Here is an 18,768-nt window from a genome sequence, read left to right as displayed (position 1 = left end):
AATGATCTCAGCTATGTGGCGGCCCTGAACAAGTAAGATGAACTACTCAGCAAGCGTTTGTCTCAAAAATGGAAGGGGTGTAGCTTCAGATGAAGGTCTTCGTGTTCAACCCCTAGCACAGCCAAAGGGGGAAAATGCATTTTGACCTGTTTTCAAATGAAATGAATACACGAGCTGCCTGTTAGTTCACTGTCTCCAACCTCAAGCATTGCCTCTCCCTTTCCATCAGCTCCTTGCCCACGTCGACCAGGAACTTGCTCACCTTGGCTGAGCGTTTCTGTAGGGAACCAGTTTCTGTTAACACCACTTTTGTCCCACCCCCTCGCTGTACTTCTGGATATTCTGATTGGCCGTCAGCCTTCCTTGTGCTCTAGGATTGGTCGGAGGCGTGCGGGGCCGCGGAGAATCCTCTGCTGTGGGAAACATTCCTGGGCGGGCGAGGTGCGGGCGGGTGCAGCCATGGCGTAAGGCAGCGCGTGGGTGCGGCGCGTGGCAGGCCTTGGAGGCCTGTCATTGCCAGCGTCCACGAGAGCCAGTACCTCAATCCAATGATGACCAGCGGGGTAGTGCACGCCAACTTGTTTGGCATCAAGGACTGGGTGACGCCCTATAAGATCGCGGTCCTGGTGCTGCTGAACGAGATGGGCCGCACAGGAGAGGGCGCCGTCAGCCTCGTGGAGCGGCGGAAGCTCAACCAGCTGCTCCTGCCACTGCTGCAGGTGAGGGCGCCCACTCCTTCCCGCCCATTTCTGTGCGCTTAGTGTGGGCCCCGCCCCGAGCGGGAGGGCGGAGAAGTCCACCCGGGGCCTAGGGGAGGGGGCTCAGCTCATAACTCTGCTCTAGAGCAGTCTAGAAAAATGATTTGAATGCTTCTAGTGTTTAAAGGGTTCTTTTTGCAGGTCCTCATTAGGCTCCTCTTAACGGAATGACTACAGGGAAAGTTATTGTTTCAGATCCTTGGTCTTCTGGAAAGTGGGGTGCACATGACCTTGAGTTTTAGAGAACAAAGAGAGGGGTTGTAGGCGCTCCTCATTCTAGAGAACTGTCATAAATAGAATAAGGACCTATCAGTGTTGTTCAAACGTATTCTATGCGGTAGGCACTGGAGATGTTTTATTTCATTCTGCGGACTCAGATTGTAGCGCCGTTGACTGGAGCAAGTTTGTTAAACCCTTTGGGGTCTTTGCTTTTTCTCTGTAACATGAGGAAGATGATAGAAACAATTGGCGTTCATTTTTTAAAGACTTATTTATTTGTATGAATGTTTTGCCTGCATGTATATATGGTGTACTGTATGCCCGTGGAAGTCAGAAGATACTGGCTTCTCTGGAGCTGGAGTTACAGATTGTTGGGAGCCACAGTGTGCATACTGGGAATTAAACTCAGGTCCTCTCCAAGAGCAATCAGTGCTCTTAAGCACTGAGTCATCTCCAGCCTTAATTGACATTCATGAGGGACAGGGTTTCCATAATTGTAACTCTCATCCGTATCCATACCGCTAGTATTATAAATGAATGGTTATCCCAAATGCCATAATACTAAAATTTTAGTGCCTAGAAAAGAAATAGTGATTCTCGTATCATAACTTTCACCTGCCTGCCAGTTTATAAAAACAAACTTTTTTCGTTTTATGACATTTGGAATTCTTTCTGATTCTTTGCCCAGCTCCCTGCTACTTACTAGTTTTAAAGTATTTACAGAATTAGTTTAATAACATTTCAGTAGACCTTAATTAACTCTTTTACCAAACTATTTGACTTTCCCAATTCGTGTTTCACCTTTGCATTAATTCACAAAAGCTTATGGTAAAAATGTCCATGTAGAAAAATTGATAATGTGAAAGACAGTTCACCATGCTTTCCAGTTCTGCTTTGTTTGTTCTCAGAGTGATTCAGTATTAATCCATGTAATTGTTGAGTACTAGGTTGAAAAGGACCTTGATAAATGTTACTTGATAAATGTTCTACTGATTACTTCCACTTAACAAGTTTTGGAGCTCTTTCCACATTAGTTAGCATTTTTTTTTTTTTCCTTTTCCAGAGCTGAGGACTGAACCCAGGGCCTTGCGCTTGATGGCAAGCACTCTACCACTGAGCTAAATCCCCAACCCCCAGTCAGCATATTTGAATATTCTTTTTATCAGCTGCATGATATTTCATACCAAGATAACCAACATAATTTTAACTCTTCCTGTAAACAATAAATTAATATTTCTCATTTGTTTTTGTTTTAACATTCAGGCTGTTTTAGTTTTGTTTGTTTTTCAAGACGGGGTTTCTTTGTGTAGCCCTGGTTGTCCTGGAACTAGCTCTGTAGACCGGGTGGTTTCCAAGTCACAGAGCCCCCTGCCTCTGTCTCCTGAGTGCTGGGATTTAAGGTGTGCACCCAGCCATACAGTTTATTTTAAAATAAGGTATGTCATATACAACTTCCCAAGTAGAATTGTTGGGTTATCCACGTCTAAAGTGGCATAAACACTAACTTACTAAAATGGCTCTAATGTGTAATTTTCAACCTCATCTAGATTATAACCTTGATAGTTGAGGCTGTATATTCTTTACCCCATAACACCCTCTTTCTGGGGTCAGCCAGCCTCCTTCCCTCCCGAGGTCAGGAAGGGATGACATGTGCTTATACCCACGAGAACTAGAGCACCCACCTTTGTATAGTGCGTCCCAGTGCACAAAGTAGTTTAATGAAATGTAATATAAATTTACATTAGCTCACTTAACTTTTGCCATAAACAAAGGAAATAGTGATTATTAAGTCCATTTACCTGATGAAGGAAACAGGCTCAGTATTGCTTTGTTCATAGAGTGACAGTGGAAGGAGAGCCTTGTCTTATAAATCCTGTTCATTTTTTCTTTTCTTTTTAGACCATTCCATTGACTAAAGAAAAACAATCCATAGATGTGAACTATGTCTTGGTGTTTTACATAGCCAGGAAAATCCTGATTTTATATTTATTTTTTGGAATGATTGATAAATGACTCAGTTTCAGTTGTCAGTCTGTAGCACTTTGGCCATTATCTCTAACCTTCTATTTCTCCTTTATGCAGGGCCCAGATATTACACTATCAAAGCTATACAAGCTAATTGAAGAATCGTGTCCTCAGCTGGCAAATTCAGTGCAGATCAGGTAAACTTTCTTTCTGCAAAGGGGTGGGTGAAAATTATAAAGGAGTGGGTAGCAATTAATTCTGTTAAAAATAAATCTTGAGGGGCTGGGAGTGTGGCTCTGTTGGTAAAGTGCTAGTACGAAGCCTGGTTTTATCCCCAACACTGTAAGCTAGGCACAGTGGTACAACAGCTATAATCCCTGCCCGAAGTTCATGGTCCTCCTTGGCCTCAGAGGAATTAAAATTGAGCTTCTTCAAGGGTCGTTTTCCTAAGTACCTTTATTTACACATATTTTTAATAGGTAACATTAGACATAAGGTTTAAGTGTTCTCCTCCCGGGTATATTATTTCATATGGAGTTACTCTTTTTTAATTGTTTTAGATAATTCCATTTTTACTTTGACAAATGTTATGACCAGGAGCAAGCCATGTATGATACTCTTGAGGAATATGGGAGTAACATTTTAAATGGATTATATAGTTTATTTTAGATAAAACCACAGCTTTATACAAACCTTGAAATCATTTTTAAAGCAGAATTGTTGTCGGTAATTCAGGAATATGAAACATGGATGATGTTCAGCGGGCCTTCCTAAAACATGCATCCCAATTTTCTCATTCAGAATCAAACTGATGGCTGAAGGCGAATTGAAGGATATGGAACAGTTTTTTGATGACCTTTCAGATTCTTTTTCTGGAACTGAACCAGAGGTTCACAAAACAAGTGTAGTAGGTATGAAACTCCTCAGAAGAGCAGAGTGTTCTCACTGAAGTGAGCCGCTTCCCAAGGGGCATCTGCCATTACTTTGGTGTCCATGAACAAGCACAATAGGGGTTCTGACTGTGCTGTGGTTCGTATTTACTGCCTCAGGTTTTGATCTGTATTTAACCGTAACTTGTGGAAAAGTTAGCCTGGTTCTGGGGTCGTTAGGGTTTCCCAGCTCTTTTCACAGTCCTGCGGACCTCTTGCCTGTATTGTGCAACTGTAAGTGAGGGGCACCGGCCAAACTTAGGAAGCGAGGTGAGTCGACATGCGCCCTTACTTTAGAATTGAAGTACATGCATACATGACATTTGTTTGATGCTTTTCTACTAACTGTGCCCATGCCCCTCCCCCTGGCTCTCTTGCATGGTCATTTTCATGTTATTTAACATCAGCAACTGTGTTTATTGATCTCCTGTTTCCCAGGTCTTGGATATGTAAGGCAGACATAGGTTTTCCTCTGACAGAGACTAAGTTGTGCTGGGAGGAGGGGTGGCAAATGTTAAAAAAGTAAATCGATAAGATAATTTAAATACTTCTCAGCTTTTGACTAGAATCAGATACAGTAAATGTAATAGTTTCAGAGAGTTTGAATAACTGAAGAAAATAGAGGCCTGAAGAGGTAGTGACGGAAGAGGAGTGAGACCTGAATGTAAAGCATGAGGGAAGAGCGCTCTGGGAGGGACAGCACCTACAATTCTTCTGAAGGAAGAATCGGGCCAGTAGTCACTGCCTTGTCTTGGGGTGTCAGCCAATACTTTCACCTTGTCTGTGGTCTTATTTTATAGGTCTGTTTCTGCGTCACATGATCCTGGCCTACAGTAAGCTTTCTTTCAGTCAAGTGTTTAAGCTGTACACTGCCCTCCAGCAATACTTCCAGAATGGGGAGAAGAAGACAGTGGAAGATGCTGATATGGATAGAGAGGATGGAGAGAGACAAATGGAAAAAGAAGAGCTCGATGTGTCTGTGAGGTAATTTGGGTTTTCCTGTCAGGCATCCTTTTTCAGTGACACAACTAAAAGTCCACGCTGCTTCAGATTTCATGAGCTGTCTGTCCCTAGGGATCCAGGTTAGCTTATGGGCTGCATCTGAGGTTTATTGAGTGCCCTGTGGCTTGGAGTTGGCTGGTGGGAGGCACAAGAGGGCAGCCCACAGGTGGAAGGAGGGTGAGGTCAGGGTATGCATTCAATGGTTCCCTTCCTTTGGGCTTATGACGGTGGCTGAAGGGACTCCCTATGCTTTTGGGAATATGGTAACTATGAAGAAGTGTTGACAGGCCTGAGAGTAAAGGTGACCCATTGTTATTTGTCCTACAAACTGTTTTTCCCAACAGCTTCTCTGAGCCCTGCTCCTATTTTTGTAAGAAGCCTTTGTTAAAGTCTACTCAGCATCAGTCTTCAGAGTGAAGGGACTTTGGACTGTTGATGAGAATCTCTTGAGGACCTCCTACAGCACAGGCATTCATCACATCCAGGTCTCCACACAAAATATTTTAAAATTAGCTTACAATCTAACAGATTTCCCTAAGCTGGGTGTCTTTAATTTTTATGGACACATGTTCTCATTATGTAGTCTAGGCTGGCCTTAAACTCCCTGTGTGGCCCTGGCTGGCTTCAAACATGAACACTTATTATACATATCACACACATGGGAAAAAAAAATAGCCGGTTATGGTGATATATGATTTTAATCCCAGAACTGGAAAGGCAGAGGCAGGAAGATCTCTATTAGTTTGAGGCCAGCCTGATCTACATAGTTTCAGAACAGCCAGGTCTACATAGACACTGTCTCAAAAAATCCAAAAAACTAACTAAAGAAAGAAAGAAAAAGATGCAGCTTCATATATTTCTTTACTCATTTGATTATTGAAACTTTTTGTTGTTTTATTTTTTTCAGTGCTGGGGATTGGGTGCAGGGCTTATGTATGCTAAAGAGGTGCTCCACCACTGAGCCTTTTCTTTAACTTTTTAGGTTGGTTAATTGAGGCCTCTTTTTTTACTTGAAAAGGAAATTTAAAATTTCTTATTAGTGTATAATTTCAGAGGGTGGGGCGGGGACCCATAATGACATGCATGCTAGACCCTTTCGTGATTTTATTTTGTCATATTACATTGGCAAAAAAAATTATTCCTTTCTTTTCTTGTAGTTATTGGGATGCTTTTAGTTTTCTGTAGGGGAATTCTTTTTCTTACAAGCTGGAAAGGGAAACACACACATGAGGTAATACTGTGTGTTTGCAAGTCTCCCACCTTATAGTCCAGTTCTTCTGTTTTGAAGGGGAGCCCCACCGTTTTTATATTTTTGCCAAGGTTTCATTTCAGTAGCCCAGACTGGCCTTAAACTCACAAGTTTTCCTGCTTCAGTGTTCAGATGCAGAGATTACAGGTGTGAGCCACCACTGCCAGCTCCAGTTGTTAATTTAAGATCAGGAGGGCCAGGGACATAGCTCAGTGGCACAGAACTTGCCTTCGTGAATGGGGTTCTAGGTTCAGCCTTCAGTGCCAAAGAAACACACACTTAGAAGTTCACCCCTGTTCAGCCCTGACGTGTTTATCAAGTGTTTGACTCAAGTTGCATAACAGGCAAACTGAAATTTCACCTCGTGGTTGGTTCATCTTTGTGGCTCAGCAGCAGCATTCATGTTCTGCAAAAGGAGCACGGGTCTGTAGAGTATACTTGTGAGCTTACTGTGAAGGTCCTGAGACTGCAGGAGGCTGTCACCACTTCTTTTCATCTAAGGAAATTCTATCTTCTTTCTCTTGCTGGTAGCTTAATCTCCCAAACTCAGCTGTCCTGCAAGTGTTTGCTGAGTGCTTCCTACAGGCCAGGCACTATGCTTGGTGCCATTTATTCTGCAAAGAGTATAAAATCCCATGCCAGTAGGTAGGGATGGACAAATGATAGGTAGGGAACTAAATTTAAAATAGTGAGTTACAATTTTTAAGGAAGTCATTGAGGTAAAAAAATGAAACAGAAGCCATGTTTGGTGGTAGGTATAATTCCAGCAGTGGGGAGGGGATAGGAAGTAATCAAGGAGGCAGGAGGATTATGAGTTCCAGGTGTGCCTGTGCTAGGTAGTAAGTTTTAGGAGAGCCTGGGCTGTGTAGCAAGATCCTGTCTTAAAGAAAGATGGGACACTGGATAAAGAGTGCTGGGAGTGGGGGAGCTGTGGTAGAGGGCTATATGTGGTGCAGTGTTTCGAAGGTTCATCCATGCTGTACAGGATGCCTGCAGAGGCCAGAAGAAGGCATCTGGAGTTAGAGGTGGCTGTGAGCTGCTATGTAGGTGCTGGGAATCAAACCTGGGTCTTGTGTAAGAGCAGCACGTGCTATAAACACTGATCTATCTCTCCAGCCTGAGAACATTTCTTTTAAGGATTAATATATTGATTAATATGTTGCATGTATACACCACATTTCGCTTATCTACAGTTCATCAGTGGATAATTGAGTTGCTTTCATGTTCCAATTGTTGTAAGTAATGCCATGTAAACATAGATCTACCGATAAGTGTGGTTCCTGAGTTCATTACGTTTTGATGTGTGTTTCCTAATAGCTTCATAATACGTAGTCCAGGTTGCTCTTGAACTTGCTCTCTTCCTGTCTCAGCCTTATGAGACAGGAATTATAGGAGTGCATGACCGTAATCTGCCTGAACTTGTAAAGAATTTGCATGATTTGTAAATGTTACCTTTTTTACTTTTGTATAATTTTTTTTCTATTATTTCATTTGCTTTCATTTTACAGAGAAGAGGAAGTATCTTGCAGTGGTCCTCTGTCCCAAAAACAAGCAGAATTTTTCCTTTCTCAGCAGGTATGTTAGTTATGTAACTTATTATGAGCTTTGTTTCTTTTATTAAGCCCTATGATGTTCTGTATTATCATGTCCATGTGAAGTTAATGTATTTATTTGCAAAAATAAATAAATACATTTATTTGCATCTGTAGTTTTAGATGGCTGTGAGCCACCATGTAGATGCTGGGAACCAAATCTGGGTCTTCTGTAAATATACGAATATATGAAAAGTAGCAGTTGCAAAACTTGTTTCTCTTGTCCCTCTTAAAGGGTAGCAGCAATTGGTCCTTGCCTGCGTGTGGCACTTTATTCTTGTTTTAACATTATAAGGCAGGTGCATTTCACAGTGGGGTGTGACCAACATCTCCTACCTTGGTAATTGGGGTTTGCCTTTTTCTTTCTGCAGTTATGTACATATTTATTTATAGTATCGAGGGGATGGAACCCAGTGTCCTGCACATGCTGGGCAATCACTGGAGCATTCTGAGTTATATTCCCCGTTACCTTTCTCCCTGTGTATGTGTATGTGTGACGTGTATTGTCCACGTGCACACGTGTTCATGTGGAGGCCCCAATGAAGTCAGGAGTCTATCATAATTGCCCTGTGCTTTATTCATTGAGGCAGGATCTTTCAGTTGACTCTAGAGTTTGACAAGCTGCTAGTCTAGCTAGCCAGCTCGCTCTGGGGCTCCCTCACTGCATTTCTAGTTCTGGAATTGCAGTGGGCTGTACACCCACTCAGCTTGTCTTTTTGATGTTTTCAAACATAAATGTAAAGAAAAGTGCAAGGCCAGACAAGGTGGCTCAGTGTGTAAAGGTGGCTGTCACTAGGCCTGCTGAGCTGAGTTCAGTCCTGGGACTCATGGTGGAAAGAGAGGACCAACCTCCCACAACTTGTCCTCTGACTTCCACACATACCCACCATGGGCTTTTTGTTAGTTTGGGATGGGGTGTCATGATGTAGCCCAGGCTGGCCGCAGAGTTTTGACAATCTTCCTATCTTGGCCTTCAAGTTATTGGATTAAAGTTTGGGCCACTGCATCCAGCAAAAGTGTTGTATAGTGAATGCCCATGTAACTATTCTCGGGACTCTACAATTATATTTTGCTCTTTTTGTAAAATATGTAACATGCTCCATCCAGATAAAATGAGATTTTATCTCTTGAAGCTGGGCTAGGGCTTCAGTATGGAGCCTAGACTGACATTAAACACAGAATTTTCCTGTCTTGTCTTCCTGAGTGTTGATAACCAATGTGCTTGTATTATCTTTTTTGTAATTAAAAAATTATGTCTGTGTGTGTGGTTATGTGCACATGAATGCAGTGTCCTCAGAGGGCAAAAGGAAGTCCTTGGAGCTAAATTACAGGTGGTTGGTTGTAAGCTGCCTGATGTGAGTGTTGGGCACCAAACTTTGGTCTTCTGGAAGAGCAGCACTCTTAACCAGTTAACCAATACTCCAGACAATCATATTATTTTATTTTATTTTTTTATGTATTTCACGTGTTTAGATCCTGGTGTTTATTGCTCCAGATATGTCTTATTACAGCTTTGAGCCATAGTGTTTTATTATTGTGGGAACATAAACTAAATATTTTTTTTTTTTGCTGTGCTATTTTAATATAAAATAGAATTAAAATTTTGTGTTCTGATTTTCTTCATTTTGCTTATAATTTTCTTCCTTCAGGAAGAAGTAATATTTGAATTTTAGCTGGATGTGGTGGTGTGTGCCTTCAATTCCACCACTGGAGAGGCAGAGCAGGCAGATCTCTGTGAATGCCAGGATAGCCTGGTCTCCATAGAGTTCAGGCCAGCCAAGGCTGTATAGTGAAACTTTTTTTTAAAACTAAACTAAACTGGGGCTGGAGAGATGGCTCAGTGGTTAAGAGTACTATCTGCTCTTCCAGAGGTCCTGAGTTCAAGTTTCAGCAAACACATACTCGCTCACAACCATTTATACTGGGATCTGACACCTTCTGGTGTGCAGGTGTACATGCAGATAGAACACTCATACATAAAATAAATAAATCTTTTTTTTTTTTTTTTTAAATCCTAAACTAAAATAATTTAATTACTTCTCACGGTGAATTTCATACAAACAAGAGAGTCCGTACAGAATTCTTTAGCTGTGGAGCCCAGGTTTATACCTGAGTACTGACTGCTGTGGGGAAGAGATGCTTGTCATCTGGGTTCTCCTCACACCCTGCAGATGAATTAAAGGGTTAAATGTAAACGCATGATGCTATAATTAGACCAGAAGGAGCACCATATTAAGTTTTAACTGCCCCTGGGTGGAGAAAGCCTTTGTGAACATAAAGAAGAAACCACGCAGGAGATACTTGGTTTTTCACCATAAAACTTAATGTTTGCATGTCATCACATTCTCCAGCTTAATTAAAAGGCAAATGACAAAATGGGGGAAATTATTTGCAATAAACATGAGAGTTAGCAATGTTGCCTTAGAAACCATTTTCAAAGATTGTTTGATGATGAGACAAAGTTCATAATTCATAATTATGTGAAAAAAAGAAAAAAGAAAAAGCAGAGCTGGAGAGACTGCTCAGTGGTTAAGAGCATTGGCTGCTCTTCCAGAGGACCTGGGTTGTACTCCTGACCCACCCACATGGTGGTTCAAAACTGTCTCTAACTTGAGTTCCAGGGGAATCCAGTGCCCTCTTCTGTCCTCTGTGGGCACTACACATATGTGCTATACAGGCATAGCCTCCTTCTCTCTCTCTCCCGTGGTTTTTGGTTTGTTTTTTGTTTTTGCTTTGTTTTTAGAGACAAAGTCTCTGTGTAGCCCTGCCTGTCCTGGAACTCCCTCTGTAGACCAGGCTGGCTTCTAACTCTATCTGCATTTGCCTCCTGAATGCTGGGATTAAAGGTTTGTGCCATCACTGCCCAGCTAATAATTCTCTTTTTAAGTTTTTTTTTTTTTTAAGTTTTATTTATTTATTATGTATACAATGTTTCGTAGACCTGCACGCCAGAAGAGGGCATCAGATCTCATAGATGGTTATGAGCCACCATGTGGCTCTAGAAGAACAGCCAGTGCTCTTAACCTCTAAGCCATCTCTTTGGCCCAATTCTCTTCTTTTAAAAAAAGAAAAAATATATAAGATTATATCACTACTTTGTCTTTTTAATATTGTATTTTTAAAAAAATTTAACTTTATGTGCATTAGTGTAAAGGTGTCAGATCCCTTGGAATTGGCATTACAGACAGTTGTGATCTGCCATGTGGGTACTGGGAATTGAACCCGGTCCTTTGGAAGAGCAGTGCTCTTAACCACTAAGCCATCTTTCCAGCCCCTTAACATTGTATTGTATTGTATTGTACTATATTACTGTACTGTATTGTATTGTATTGTATTGTATTGTATTGTATGTGTTTAGGTGTTTTGCCTGCATGTGTGTGGACTACATGTATATAGTGTCTTTGAAGGCCAGAAGAGAGTGCCAGATCCCCTGGAACTCAAATTCATAGACGCTTGTGAGCTGACTTGTGGGTGTTGGGAATTAAACCCGGCTCCTGGAAAAGCAGTCGGTGTGCTTAACCTCCGAGCACCATTCCCCTTACTCTCTGCCTTTATATTCCCTTCCTCCCCAACTTGGAGTCTTGCTATGTAGGTCTATCCGGACTGGAATGTTCTTTAGACCAAGCTGGCCTTAAACTGACAGGAATTCTTCTGCAACCTGAGTGCTATGATTACAGGCATGCACTACCATGCTTTCCTTACTCATTTTTAAGTCTCGGTATATAACCCAGGAATAATCATCCTGCAGCTGCCTCCCAAGTGCTAAGAGTACAGTTAGGCCATTATACCCAACTTCATATCTGTAGTCACACACGTGGAAAAAAAATACTAGGATGAAGTATTTTCCTATAACTAGGTATGGTTAAACTATAATCGTAGTACTTAGGAAGTACTTAGGAAGCTGAGGCAGGAGGATTGAAAGATTGAGGCCAGATCCTTTTAAGAAAAAAAAAAAAAGTATATACAATAAACTGTTCATAATCTTATTTCTAGCGGATACTATTACTAACATTTCTTTTGTAGCCTTTTCATATTCTTTGGCATTTTTTATAATGATAAAAATAATTAAAATGGAACCTCTGTGAGTTTGAGGCCAGCCTGATCTACATAGGGAAGTCAGTCAGGGGACATAGAGAAACTTTTTTTTTTTATTTTATTTTTTAGATGTACGTATTATGTATGGCATGTTCTGTCTGTGTGTACACTTGCAGTCTCAAAAAAAACAAAAAAGGAAAGATAAAAAGGCTGAGCCATGGTGTCCCCACACCTTTATTCCCAGTACTCAGGAGGTAGAAGCAAGTGGATCTCTGAGTTCAAGGCCAACCTGGTCTACAGAGTGAGTTCCAGGACAGCTAGAGCTATGTAGAAAAGGCTAGAGAGATGGCGTAGTGATTAAGAGTACTGTCTTCTCTTCCAGAGGTCCCACCAACCAAATGGTGGCTCACAACCATCTGTACTTTGATCTGATGCCCTCTTTTGGCAAGCAGCAGTTCATGCAGATAGAGGACTCATAAATAACAAATAAATCTTTAAAAAGAAAGAAAGAAAAAAAAAAAACAAAAGAAGAAAAGGAAAAGAAAGAAAAAGGGAAGAATTGGAAACTATTGCTACTTTCCTATGATCCTAGCATTCAGGATGCCAAAACAGGAGGATCAGAAATTATAGGTTAGCATTGGCTACATAGCATGAACCCCTCAAACAAAAGAGTGAAAATAATTATTACTTATAGAAAACGTCGCCTATATAAAATTGTACTGAATTGTCTGTGTAACAAGTTAAGTGTAAACATTTAGTTTGGCTGGGTCTGTTGATGCGCTCCTTTCATCCTAGCACTTGGCAGGCAGGTGGGGTAGGTCTCTTGAGTTTGAGACCAGCATGATCTACATAGTGAGTCCCAGGACAGCAGGGAGGGTTACATAGCAAAACTGCCCTCACAAAATTCATTAATTAATTGGGAGGCAGATAGATCTCTTGAGTTTGAGGCCAGCCTGGTCTACAGAGTGAAAAACCAAATAAATAAATCATAGATAGTTTTTACATTCTATGCTTTGCATCATGACAGTGAAATAATGCACTATAACCTACTGTCAGCTAAAGAGGGGTTTCCAGAACCTCCTTCCTCGCCTAGGTGATAGAAAGTGAAGTATAAGTTAAAAGTATAAACTGGGACCTACCTAGGTTTGCTAGGCCTGGAAGGAGCATGTGGATGAGGAGTGCCAGTCTGGAGGTGTGTGTTCAAGGGAAGGGAAATGGTAGTGTGTGTTTAGAACCACAGTAAGGCTGATGAGAGTGAACAGTCAGGCAGTGTCCGTTACTGTGTTTCTCTGTTGACTGTCTCTAATATATTGACATATGAATTTTTAGGCTGCTTTGTTGAAGAATGATGAGACTAAAGCCCTCACCCCAGCTTCCTTGCAGAAAGAACTGAACAACCTGTTGAAATTCAATCCTGATTTTGCTGAAGCTGTGAGTCTTGTCTAGAATTTGTTGCTGGGTCAAAAGGAAAGGTCAAAACTGTTCAGTATATCAGAGAGCAACACAAATTCTAGGTTCTAAAAGAAATCACATAGTTGGCAAGGTAACAGCAGGGCCCAGGCTCCAGGGCTCCCCCACCATCCCTGGGCCAGAGGCTCTGCTCCTATGTTCTCTTACTCATCTTGTGTGTGGCTTTGGACAGGAGATGGTAGACTAATTAATAAAAACATTTGGGGGCTGAGAAAATCTTTTCCTTTCTCCTTTTTGTGCGCATTCTTAAATTTTTTTAATTAAATGTCCAATAATTTAATTCCCTATCAAATCTGTTAGTCTGTAACTTCAAATGATACTTGATTTGATATCAGATTTTCACATTAAAAGAGCTCTATTTTATTCCTAGTAGCTAAGACCTGCCTGTTAGAAGAGTGCTATAATTCTGTGACTCGAAGCAAAAGGATAAGAATACTTGGTAGCTAATTTTTACTAGTCTTACTCTGTCTTAAATTGGACATTTAGAAAAAAAAAAGAAAGGAAATTGGACATTTAGAAGAACTAACTTGAAATTTGTGCCTAAATCAGATTTTCATTCATTCAGTGTTCCTTAGTAACCTCAGCTTGGGAGTTGTGAGACCTTTCTGTGTTACTCGTGGGCCCTAACACAGCCAGTGGCATAACCTGAACGAACATGTAATGGGATTGTTGTCTGTGGACTGTGCCAAGCCAGGATTATGAATCTCTTATTTTGCCTGTGGAGAAAAGAGTAAGCTAAACTGTGGCTTCTTGATATTTCTTGTTTTAGCATTACCTCAGCTATTTAAACAACCTCCGTGTTCAAGATGTCTTCAGCTCAACGCACAGCCTCCTTCATTATTTTGACCGCCTGATTCTCACTGGAGCCGAAGGCAAAAGTAATGGGGAAGAGGGCTATGGCCGGAGTCTGAGATATGCTGCTCTGAACCTGGCTGCCCTGCACTGCCGCTTCGGTCACTAGTAAGTTCATCGATTTCTGTCTGTGCAGACATGGGCAGTGAGCTCCTCAGTGTTACGTGAAATGTGTTTTTAAATCCTCCATTGTCAGCTGTAGTGATGTACCTCTCTAATCCCAGCACTCAGGCACATGGATTTTTGAGTTTGAGGTTAGCCTGGTCTACACAGGGAGTTCCAGGCTAGCTAGGGCTATGGAGTGCAACCCTGTGTTAATAAAGAGCACAGAAGCCAGTCTTGCAGATGTGTTGCCATGTGCCTGTAACCCCAGCCCTCAGGAGCTGGAGGTGAGAGGGCCGCTGCACGCACAGGGCCAGCCTGTGCTACGTGGAAGACTCTGTCACAAGACAAAACCCAAAACAACGAGCAATTTTATTTTCAAAATGAAGAAAGAAGCTGATTTGGGGTTTTTCCTAGCTTTTCTCTCTAGCTTCCAGAGTGAATGTTTTTTTTGCACAAGTTAATGGAAAACACCGTTGGTAGTATGGCCCCTGGTGTCAGTACTTAGCATTGCATGTTTTAGTGCCGGGGCCTGGCTTTGTTTTTGTTTGTTTGTTTTTGTTTTGCTTCTAAGAACAACATTACCATTTTAGTGATGAGAAAGTTAGGTCATTAGGCCAGGGGTTCTCAAAAGGATTTTTAGAGGCACTGACGATGCTGCAGTGTTTAAAAAGGTAAGAAAGGCTGTGTCTGGTGCTGGAAGACTGCACAGATTTGCGTAAGGCAGTGGGGTAGAACCGGTTGATTTTGTTAGGATGTACATGGCTTTCATGTTTGTTCATTTTGTCTTGAGGAAAAAAGCCACGAGAACTTGTAGTCAGGAGAAAAAAATCAATTTAGGCAAGTGTGTGGACATCTTCCTGTGGAAAAAGTTGTCTAAGAGGCACTTAGGTGGATTGCACATGTGGCTGCTAAAGCAGGTGGAAGCTGGCAGACCCAGGCTGAGAGAAACACTGCTGCACAGACCCTCAGAAAACAGTTGTGTCAGGCCCAGAGCAGGTCAGGTGTCAGCAGGAAGATTCAGGACACAGACTGATACTCCAAACTCTATGGTTATGTGAGATTCCATTGTAATTTACAGTAACTAACTCCTTATTCTGTCTAGATCAAATTTTTTTAATTAAATTTTTATTTTTATGTTAATTACAGTTTATTCAATTTGTGTCCCAGCTGTAGCCCCCGCCCTCATTCCTTCCCCATCCCACCCTCCCTCATCTTCTTCCATCCCCCTCTCCAAGTCCACTGATAGGGGAGGTTCTCCTCCCCTTCCATCTGACCCTAGCTTATCAGGTCTCATCAGGACTGGCTGCATTGTCCTCATCTGTGGCCTGGCAAGGCTGCTCCCCCATCAAGGGGAGGAAGAATTTTTTTTTAAACTCTTCTTGGGGTGCTGGATATGACACCCACACTTTATCGCTGAGTAACAGCTCCAGCCAACTCCACCCCACCCCCACCACCTTTCTTTCTCTTAATAGGATTTCATGGTTTCCACCTGGTCTTTAACTTGTTACATATCTAAGAATGACCTTGAACCTCTAATCTTCCTACCTCTTCCCAAGTGCTGGGATTTTAGGTGTGCACCGCCACAACTGTTAATGACATGGCAGAGATTGAACCTAGACTGAGTTAAATTCTCTGCTGCAGGTCTAGCCCTTGCTGCAATGTTGACCATTTTGATAGCTGCCTGCTTATCGTTTACTTCATGCTGCGCACCCTTGTAGGCTCCAGGGAATACAGAAGGAAAAATAGAGGAAAACACTGATGTGTAGCTTACCAACAGAGGGAGATCGCAGTACAGAACATAATTGCAGTGTTTGTCTGCTGCTGAACAGGATGAGAGCTGTGGTGTTGAGGCTGCCATTGCCATTGCCGGAAGGAGTGTTCTTGCTCCAGGTGTGTGCATATGCACAGTTGACAACGTTGTGGGTTAGTCCTGCTTGTCGTCTGCTGACCTGAGATTGGAGCACAGACTTGGGGAGGCAAGTGGCCTGTGTGTGTGTGATTAGAGGACATAGTCTCATCGGAAACAAGGCCCCAGGGTAGGAGCTTATGGATTGTTTGAGCAGTGTGCATCCTGCCTCTGTAAGTGAGAGAAATAGAAGGGACTCAAATCAGCAATCGGTCATGGAGACCAGGTCAGAATCTGACTCTGTTATTCTCTCTGAGTAGTGTAGGCAGCCATTGCTTCTGTCTAGGAACACTAAGTAGGCATACAGTACATTTCAGATGTGAAACCACCTTGCCTCTTGCTCTTTTAGCCTTTTTGAGACAGTCTCATGTAGCCCAGCCTGGTCTTGAACTCCTGCTCTTCCTGCCAATGATTGGGATCACAGGCCTGTGCCACCTTGCCAGGCTCTTTTACTGAAAATGTTTGCTTGGCTTTCTTGAAGATTCTGTGTGGTAATCTCTAGTCCTTCTGTAGCACACTGTATGGTTCTCTCAAAGTCCTCTTTCCTAAGCCTAGTGTTGTGTGGCCATCTGCTGCTTAATGGAGTGATATTAACTGATGACGCTGAGGACCTGTTTTCCTGCTCTCAGGTAGCTCATGATCTAGGTAGGGCATCACATTCTGCTCAACGTGGAAAGCAGTTTGAAGGAAATGCAGAATAGGTAAAAGTCTATAAACAAGCAATTAAGAAAAAAAATGTAGGATTACTTAATTAAAATTATACCTGTGAGGTTGTTGCTAGTGTTGGAAGAAAATTCATTGTGCAAGTTTTTCTTTAAGCAATTGGCATCCAAGACTTTCTGGTTCTTACACTGAGGTGCCAGTGGCCAACATTAGTAACGTTTTCATTCTTTCATCTGCTGTTGGGAAATCCAGAGTGTCAGGCATGGCCTCTGCCATTTAGAGGTTGGTGAAGTAGTTAAATAAAATTAACATGGATTAAATAAACAGAAAGCAACACAGTAATATTTAGTGAAGCTTTGCAAAATGGGGTATGTTCAGAGGTGCTGGTTCAGCAGGGCTGAGAGTGGCTGGCTGGACTGCCAGAGACATGGAGAGGTTGGGGGGAGACCGTCTTCATTTTCAGTGGAGCAGAGAAAAATTTTGAGAAAGGAATCTTCAGAATGCTTCTGAAAACTGAGTTGACAAAATAGCAGCTGCTTATAGTGTTGTTTTTTTCTTTTAACAATGCAGAAAATAACTTAATGGAAAGTAAAATATTAGTCTTTCCTTGGTGTTCTGTGGATTACTGGAACAAACATTTTAGAAGCAGCAAGGAAAACTATTCCCTTTACTAGACATTCCCCTGGGAAGGACCTGTTCCTGCCTCCACAGTGGATGTTTCCTGCTCCTGGGATTGGGGCAACCACTAAGAAAGCAGTCCATAAATAGCTCTAACTGCAGCTAGAGGCCTGCTTTTAGACCAACTGCATGCGGATGGCTTCCTGCTACCGACGCTTGAATGTTTGTGATTGTTAATGGGATATTAATGTGTAGTCTGTCGTTAGTCAACAGGCAGAGCTCGCCCTGCAGGAGGCAATTAGGATTGCCCAGGAGTCCAACGATCACGTGTGTCTGCAGCACTGTTTGGTGAGGCCGTCCTCTGGTCTTGGGATTTTGCTCACGGGTTGAATTGGCCTCCTGAAGGCCCAGTTTTAGTCACATTGTTCTGCAGTGGGAGCAAAGGTCCTTAGCAGTGAGGAGAGGCTACACAGGTGGACACAAGGACTCACAAAGTTCCCCATAGTCATGCATCTGTCTTAATTTGTGGCGTTTGTTCTGCTCTAAGTACTTTCCATCTAGACAACTTGCCTTGAAAAAAAAAAAGAATTAAGTATTGCATTGGCGCTAAGAAATGATATATTATACCTAGTAATTTGATGAGATATTTGTGTAGTAAAGCATAATCGCCAAGTTATACAGACTACAGAAGCCACTTAATTACCTGTGACTTCTCATCTTAGTTACATGCCAAATGGGAGCTTTACGCTTCTTTCTGAAATGCTTCCATTCCTGTCAGAAATAAAGTGGATCAATGGCTTGTTTATCTCGGTCTGGGTTTGATAAAGGTTTTATATTCCTGACAGGTTTCGTTTACACTCAAAATTCATAGTAGACAGTACTTTAGAGGGTTTATCTTGTCCCTTTGAAATTCTTTATGTCCACATCGATGTTTCACTGGAGCATCTGCCATTGCCATTGTTATGACACATCTTGATGGTTATCTCTTGCCAGAGCTGGCTTTATGTGCTGGGGCAGAAGAGAGCCGATAGCTATGTTCTGCTGGAGCATTCTGTGAAGAAAGCAGTACATTTTGGGTTACCGGTAAGGCTCATCTTTCTGTGAGATTGTTAAAATAAGTGGTGTTGAGCCTTTGTCTCTTCTTCCACCCAGTTTTGTCATGAACCAGTGATAGCGTAGAGTGGGTATTTCTACGCTTGGTCTCATTCTTGGTTATATCCTGGCTTTTAATTATTAATCACACCACTAAATTCTGTTGGATAGGTTTCTCTCTATTCCCTTTGTGCTAATAACATCTGTGAGAGCTCTGCTTATCAATTTGATAAGAGATCTTTGTTTAGTTTTAGTTTGTTGAGCAACATTTAGTACATTTTCACTTAGAGAAATGACAGAAAAGGTTTTTTTC

The 18,768-nt window shown here is 41.9% G+C and overlaps 1 protein-coding gene across 2 annotated transcripts in view; it reads left to right on the top strand.

The window, feature by feature from the left end:
- Positions 1-433: 433 nt before the first annotated feature.
- Positions 434-18,768, top strand: part of Anapc5 (anaphase promoting complex subunit 5) — a 32,852-nt gene continuing 14,517 nt past the window's right edge. For both annotated transcript variants that reach the window (XM_055605995.1, XM_055605994.1), the window contains exons 1-9: positions 434-719; positions 3,060-3,139; positions 3,744-3,853; positions 4,672-4,855; positions 7,631-7,697; positions 13,079-13,180; positions 13,989-14,179; positions 17,630-17,711; positions 18,357-18,446. In XM_055605995.1, the coding sequence (XP_055461970.1) occupies positions 549-719; positions 3,060-3,139; positions 3,744-3,853; positions 4,672-4,855; positions 7,631-7,697; positions 13,079-13,180; positions 13,989-14,179; positions 17,630-17,711; positions 18,357-18,446 (1,077 nt within the window). In that variant the 5' untranslated portion in view covers positions 434-548. The remainder of the gene's footprint in view (positions 720-3,059; positions 3,140-3,743; positions 3,854-4,671; positions 4,856-7,630; positions 7,698-13,078; positions 13,181-13,988; positions 14,180-17,629; positions 17,712-18,356; positions 18,447-18,768) is intronic.

This window comes from Psammomys obesus, unplaced genomic scaffold, assembly GCF_907164565.1.
Source record: "Psammomys obesus unplaced genomic scaffold, mPsaObe1.curated_primary_1811, whole genome shotgun sequence".
In the NCBI taxonomy this organism is placed as follows: domain Eukaryota; kingdom Metazoa; phylum Chordata; class Mammalia; order Rodentia; family Muridae; genus Psammomys; species Psammomys obesus.
This window is presented reverse-complemented; position numbering and strand designations above follow the sequence as displayed.